Source organism: Arachis duranensis, chromosome 10, assembly GCF_000817695.3.
Source record: "Arachis duranensis cultivar V14167 chromosome 10, aradu.V14167.gnm2.J7QH, whole genome shotgun sequence".
Taxonomy (NCBI): Eukaryota; Viridiplantae; Streptophyta; class Magnoliopsida; order Fabales; family Fabaceae; genus Arachis; species Arachis duranensis.
Window position 1 is genome coordinate 3,503,480 of NC_029781.3, and position 7,291 is coordinate 3,510,770.

General features: G+C 37.4%; 2 protein-coding genes across 2 annotated transcripts; both read left to right on the forward strand.

Moving 5' to 3' along the window:
• The first annotated feature begins 212 nt into the window (after positions 1-212).
• Positions 213-2,380, forward strand: LOC107468542 (uncharacterized). Its single transcript, XM_016087847.3, has 4 exons — positions 213-399; positions 550-959; positions 1,128-1,418; positions 1,936-2,380. Exons 2-4 carry the CDS (start codon positions 573-575, stop codon positions 2,143-2,145), a joined length of 888 nt encoding a protein of 295 aa, XP_015943333.1. The 5' UTR covers positions 213-399; positions 550-572; the 3' UTR covers positions 2,146-2,380.
• Positions 2,381-3,824: 1,444 nt separating this feature from the next.
• On the forward strand, positions 3,825-5,450 carry LOC110276497 (uncharacterized). The gene is made up of 3 exons (XM_021133387.1): positions 3,825-3,876; positions 4,335-5,113; positions 5,187-5,450. Exons 1-3 carry the CDS (start codon positions 3,825-3,827, stop codon positions 5,448-5,450), a joined length of 1,095 nt encoding a protein of 364 aa, XP_020989046.1.
• The last annotated feature ends 1,841 nt before the right edge of the window (positions 5,451-7,291 follow it).

Sequence of the window (7,291 nt, forward strand, 5' to 3'; positions counted from 1 at the left end):
CAACTTTTATTACATGACAAGAAAAAAAAAATACATTTGAAGTACCAATTACCTAAATTATTCAAGATTTTGATATTAATATCTCTGTATGTATAAAATTACTAAATTAGTGAAATAAATAAATAAAATCCATTGGGCCATTCCATTCCACGCAAAGCACGCGAAGTTAGAACGGTGAATTCAACGTGTTTGGCCTTGAGATTTGTGAAGCAGGCTGGGTGAAGTGGCAAGATCTTATTGGTTCACGTGTGACCCAATCTTTACACCACGAAGCACAGCAACATTTGGCCAAGAGAGAAGTAGTTGTTGGACTGGGGAGCCTTTGAGGTCAGTCAAAGTTACAAACGAGTTCGATCATTCTTCAGCTTCAGCTTCAGCTTCAACTTCCATCCAACTAAGGTACGCTTCCTTCTTTCACTTCTTCCCATGTTTCATCCAAACTCAATCATATTTTGCTTTCTAGTTCTTGTCATGCCGGATTTCGACATAAACTAGGTTGTTTTCGAATAAACATGTCCATGAGTGTATGACTCTGTCCGTGTCTATCAGGTTCTAGGATTTCGTGAGTAGCGATGGATTTCAGAAATTTGAATCCTGCACAGATCACTATGATGGGATCTGGATTCTGTGTTATGCTTTCAATGCATTTCACGACGCAGTTACTGTCACAGCATCTCTTCTATTGGAAGAATCCAAAGGAGCAAAAGGCTATTATCATCATCATCCTCATGGCTCCTATCTATGCTGTTGTCTCCTTTGTGGGACTCTTGGATATTAGGGGAAGCAAGGAGTTCTTCACTTTCTTGGAGTCCATCAAGGAATGCTATGAAGCTCTTGTCATTGCCAAGTTCCTCTCTTTGATGTACAGTTACTTGAACATATCCATCAGCAGAAACATTGTGCCTGATGAGATCAAAGGCAGGGAAATTCACCACTCTTTTCCCATGACACTTTTCCAGGTACTACCTTACATTTCATTCAATTTATGTCTTAATTAGTTCACTCTATTTACATCACATGTTAGGTTTTGATTTCAGAGATGTTCTCTTAGATCTAACTGAGGAACAAGGAGTGTATGTTGTTTTGATGTCATGGTTTTCATGATAGTGTGAATTGATCTTGTGCAGCCTCATACTGTTCGACTGAACCACCATACACTAAAGCTTCTAAAGTACTGGACATGGCAGTTTGTTGTGATCCGACCAGTGTGTTCCGTGCTGATGATTTTGTTACAAGCAGTTGGGCTGTATCCAAATTGGTTGAGCTGGGGATTCACCATCATTCTCAACATTTCTGTTTCCTTGGCCTTGTATTCTCTGGTGGTCTTTTACCATGTGTTTGCAAAAGAATTGGAACCACACAAACCACTAGCAAAGTTCTTATGCATCAAAGGAATTGTTTTCTTCTGCTTTTGGCAGGTAATTTGTTCTCTTTTATCATCATCCGATAAGCTTTGTTCAATACCACCGAAAGCAGACTAGTACAACAAACTAGTGGTGCTACTGAAGAAATAAAACTATTCTGCATGATATTGGGATTTTCTGTGACTAATGACACAGCATCTAAATCAAATTGAGTATTTCATTGAATCATATGACCTGTTGATCTTCAAGTCTTCAACCTGTTGATGTCTGCTATTTATGTGGTTATGCCTAGCAAAACTCAACTGCAATAGTTTTCTGATCTATATATTGTGATTTTCTTTAAAGTAACTTCCCTTAAGTTATGCTTCAAATTAACTTTCCTAATTAATTGCTCTGAAGATGTTTTGTATATTCAAATTTACATCCTTCTTAATTTGTCTTATGATGGCAAGGTCTTCCTTTTCAAGAGTTCATAACTTTGTACTGCCTTAAATATCTTGCGTCACCCATGTGCTCTCGAATTATTTTCCTTGTCCTACACTTTGAACGCTGTCTGGGAAAATGCATGCAGGGAATGTTGCTTGACATCTTAGGAGGAATGGGCGTACTCAAGCCGCGTCATTTGAAGTTAGACGTGGAGCATGTCGAGGAAGCGATGCAGAACATTTTGGTTTGTATAGAAATGGTTATCTTTTCTGTTCTTCAGCAGTATGCTTATCATGTTCATCCATATAGTGGACAGGTTGAGCAAATGCTGAAACAGAACAAGAAGAATGAGTGATGCTATGTGCACAAAGATAGAATGATATTGATGATGCAGATATGTGTTCTAGTTCTAGAATCTAGAGTTCCACAATAGAAACATAAAAAAAACATTGATGCTTAATGCAAGTGCATGTGCTCTTTTTGTGAAGAACATATGATGTATTGTTATCATGGTTGCATTAATTTATGGGATTACTAAGGAACTTTAATTTGCTCATATTATATCAATCACATCGGCTAATAATTGTTCCTCTTTCTAGTCCTTCTTGAGTTGTGGTTATGGATCTCAAACAGTTAAGGGATCTGTCCATGGTCAAGCGAAACATTGAATGCCAAAGGAACCATCTCTGCCGTTTACAATTTTTATATGCACCCTATCTAGTTTAGCTTGATTTCATAAGATATAATTAAGTTTGATTTGATTTTGGTTCAATTTAATTAATTTTCCTTATCTTGATTTTGATTTTATTGGTTTTATATTTTTATCACATTGTCTCCATTCTATGATAATAAATTAAGAATTTACATTTATAGTAAACAAAATAAATTACATAAAATTTCTACAAAGAATGTTAGAAGACTTACAAAATTTATTATTTTTTACCAGCAATATTTTATGTATAGATTAAAAATATATTGTTGAATTATTATACTAGAAAAACTAGATTGATGGCTAAAAATGCTTGACAAAAACAATAAATTTAGCTAGATTTTGAGTTTTTTCAATTTTCATTTTTGTTCATTTGATAAATTGCGATTCAATTTGACTATTGGACTTGGCTTTATTTATTTTACTTTGATTTAATGTACAATTTTACTTATTTAACATGAATTAGTTAATGTTTAAACATTTTTCTTTTTTGACTAAATATACCTTGTTACCATATAAAATTTTGTCTCTCCTTTTAAATAATAGTGGCACACTAATTGATGGTAACACGATAGTCGTTTCTCAACGTTTAAAAAATAATAATTAGTCACTGTCTATTTCTTTTGTTAGACACATTGATCTTTTTGTTGGACAAATCGACCTTTATCTATTTTTTTCATTAGACACATCAACTCCTGTCTATTGGCTATAGAAGGATTGATGTGTTTAATAGAGAAAATAGACATGGACCGATTTGTCATTTTTTAAAAATTAGAAAGCGGCTTGTCAATTTTTAAAAAGGGTAGAGACCGAAAAACGTATTTACTCTAGATTTTAAGATAATACAAAAAGAAAATAGTTTGATTTATATACATTGTCATTGTCGGATAAAATATTTTATGCAATCAGAGAAATTTGAATTGGCCAAAGAATTAAAAAAAATGAACTCGATGATTGTGTTTTCATACTTGATTTTTCCAATGTGTTGAATAAAAAAATATGTATTGTTCAAATTTTAATTTTGTTTAAAAGTAAAAGAGTAAAACATTATTGATAATTAGTGTTTTTACTTGTAATAATATTATGGGAATAAGATTTTTTTAAAATTATGTCGTTTTTGTCATGACATTATAAATTATAACACAAAAAATTTATAAAATTAAACTATTTTTATAAAAAGGTCGTAGGGGATAAAAATCTCCGCTCGACTAAAAAGAATAGGATTTTCATAGAANCAATTCACGTTAATAAATTGTTTCACCATCAAAATTACGCAAATGCATTGTTTCTAAAACCAAGACGTAAATGCATTGTTTCAAGTATCTATGGAAACCGCTACTGGCAGTAGCGGTTTACAAAAGCACAGAAACCGCTGCTGTTAGTCGCAAATTACGTTGATGTGTGAATGCATGGAAATCGCTGTTGCATGCCGCAGTTTCTGCATGAATCTGTTTGGTCATAAACCACTACTGCCAGTAGCGGTTTATGTGTGTTGTGGGTCGTGAGTAAACCGCTAGTGGCTATAGCGGTTTCCGTTAAGTATGTGTGAAAGGGGTTGCCTATATAAATTGTGGAGGGGCCAAATGTGGAGGAAGAGTGTTATTCACAAATGAAAGGGGAGGATAGTTTTGTAGCTCTGGTCCACTGCTCTGGAAAAATTCAAAAGAGCAAAAGGCATGGTGTGAAATTCACAGATAGAGAACTACTTAGTATTTTTATCCGATCTTCGAGTATGTTGGCATAGATTAAGCTCAGCATATTACGGAAGCTCAGTGCGTATGGGACGAAGTGAGTAAAAAAGTTGTTTTACAAGATTTCTATTGCCGTTGTGTCAGCTGGTGTGAGATATGAAACCTTTGTGATAAGGTCGGATGAAGACCTGCAGGTCTTGTTTCACTGCAGGCGTAGTTTTTCGGAGGTGAGGATACCTGAGCTGTTTGCGAAGTTGAAAGATGGTGTCGACAGCTCTGGGGCATCGGCACCGAATCCTCAATCGACCACGGTCGGTGGTGCCTCGACATCGATGCCTGTGGTAGCAGCTGCAGTTCTGATTCCTGAGCCCAAACGTGCTGGGGCTGTTCATACTAGTGTGCCTCCTGTTGTGCCTGATTTTGAATTTGAGGCCGGACCGGATCGAGTTGAGAATGCGTTGCGTGACGATGATTCGGATGAGGAGCCGGTCGATATTGGTAGGGACAGTGATGATGATATTCCAAGAGGTACATGTACAGCACATGGAGGTTCTGGTTCTAGAACACAAGAGTACCCTCTGCACCTGTCGTCCTTGAACTTGGAAGCCATCGGCCAACACCAGAATGTAGAAGCAACCTTCGTGGGACAGGGTATGCATGATGCGAATCCTTTGACGGAATTCCAGATTGACCAATCGTTCCAGAGTAAGGAGGAAGCCGTGCTGAGTGTAAAAGATTACAGCATTCGGCGTGGAGTTGAGTATAGAGTTATGGAGTCGGACAATCTGAAATACCAAGGGAGATGCAAGGAGTTTGGTAACAGGTGCACGTGGTTGATTCGTATAGTCATGCGAAAGAGGAAGAGCACATGGGAAGTTAGGAGGTACAACGTGTATGGCCACATCGATATCGAGCAACCACAAGTAGCTTGATTATCATGTCATATGTGCGAGGATCTTTCCATTGGTTCAAGCTGATGCGTCGGTGTCGATTAAGGTGCTGCAAGAGGCAACGGAGGTGACATACGGTTTCAGGCCCAGTTATCAGAAGGTGTGGTTGGCGAAGCAGAAGGCAGTAGCACAGATCTATGGCGACTGGGAGGAGTCATATAGGGATCTGCCCTGCTGGATCCTTGGGATCAAACCCACCATGGATGGTTCCGTTGCTTTGCTGAACCTAAACCTCTCGTGGAACCATGTAAAGTATATCGTCATCTGCTTGACCTTATTCGGTGGTGGCAGCTCACTGAATAGGTCCTGAAACCACTTCCAAAACTGGTCGGCCACCCTAAATAAATTTCTCAAACTCACAAAAGCAACTACTCACAGGCTCCCCATCGACGGGCAACCCTAGCTGAAAGGCCACGTCTTGCAATGTCACTGTGCACTCCCCGAAAGGCATGTGAAATGTGTGCCTCCAGGACGCCACCTCTCAACAAATGTACTAACCAATGGCTCATCCAACCAGAATTAGTGGCTATTTAGCCTGGCCAATTGGTACAATCCTACCCTCTCTAAATACGGGATGATCTGCTCATGCATGGGCATATTTTGTTGCCGTCTCACACTGTATATACACCTAGTTGGTTGCACAGAACATAAAAGATATACAGAAAATAATTAAATTCTACTATCCACAACAAAATTCCCTATCTAACAATAACAAATATCTTAAACCATCAACAAACAAGGAACCAATGAACAAATTAATCTATGAACCTATACTCAGTCGTCAAATAACCTTAAAGCTTCATATTATAAAAACTTATTAGAAAAAACAACCATATGTACCCATGAACTTTACGAACGCTGACAAAAGTACCCATTAAAAAAGGAAATTAATGTTGTATCCATCAAAGATGGATTCCGTACAACAAAAATATCCAAATCCTAAATTTATGTTGACTTTTTAATAAAATTCCAGAATTACCCCCACCATTATCTTCAACCCCTCATCTCTTTTTTCCCAAATCTCAAACACCTCCATTGCCTAAACACCCTAATCTCAATACCTAAAAATCCCAAATTACCATTTTCCTAATCCTAATCTCAATTCCCCTTCAACCCTCTCTTTATTCTTTTCATCAATTTTACCACCTCCTTCACCAACACCATCATCATCGCCACCGTCACCAACCGTCAGCCTCATCTTTCTCCTTCTCCACTGTCACAACAACAACAACTTTACTCTAACTTTTAATTTTACTTCTCATCATCACTTCTCCAATCTCAAATCCTATCAACACTGGATTACCGCCATTACCATCACCACCCTTCCTCCATCACTTTCAATACAATGTCAGAAGAAGAAGCACTTTGGATGCTAAAAATTGAAACTTTGGCAAGATCGCTTTGGTAGGGTCGCATGCGAGTAATATAGGAAACTTGCACATGATGGTGGTGATTTGGGAGAGTGAGAAAGTTACGTTCAACTTCGTTAATTATATAATAAATTTGTAATTTGTACTGTTGTAAATATAGGACCTTTTTCCATGGAGTCCATGAGCTTGAAGTGGAACTAGGAGGAGTTGAATCGCACCACAGGACCTTGCGCGCTGGATCTCGGTTCAGTCTCACTTCCGGAGCTTCTCCATCTAGCGTTGCATGGGAATGGATGGTTGCCTGGTTGTCTTGTTGTCATCTCGTCAGCGTAGAAAGATGGCAGCAGTGGTGGTTAGTAGAGTAGTAAAGAATAGAAGGTGGTTAAGGTAGTGGCAATGAAGGTGTTTGAGATTTGGGAAAGAAGAGAGGAGGGGTTGAAGATAATGGTGGGGTAATTCTGGAATTTTATTAAAAAGTCAACATAAATTTAGGATTTTGGTATTTTTGTCGTACGGAATTCATCTTTAATGGATACAACATTAGTTTCCTTCTTTAATGAGTACTTTTGTCAGCGTTCATAAAATTAATGGGTACAAATGGTTATTTTTCCAAACTTATTACAATAATAAAGATAACAGAACACTAAATAGAATAAATCTACAGCCACAATTATAAAAATAATATAAACCCGACTATAAAACTTCATAACATACAAATATATTAACCGAAATAAAATAAATAACAAGCACGACTGTCAAACTTTGGCAACTTAAAACAAAA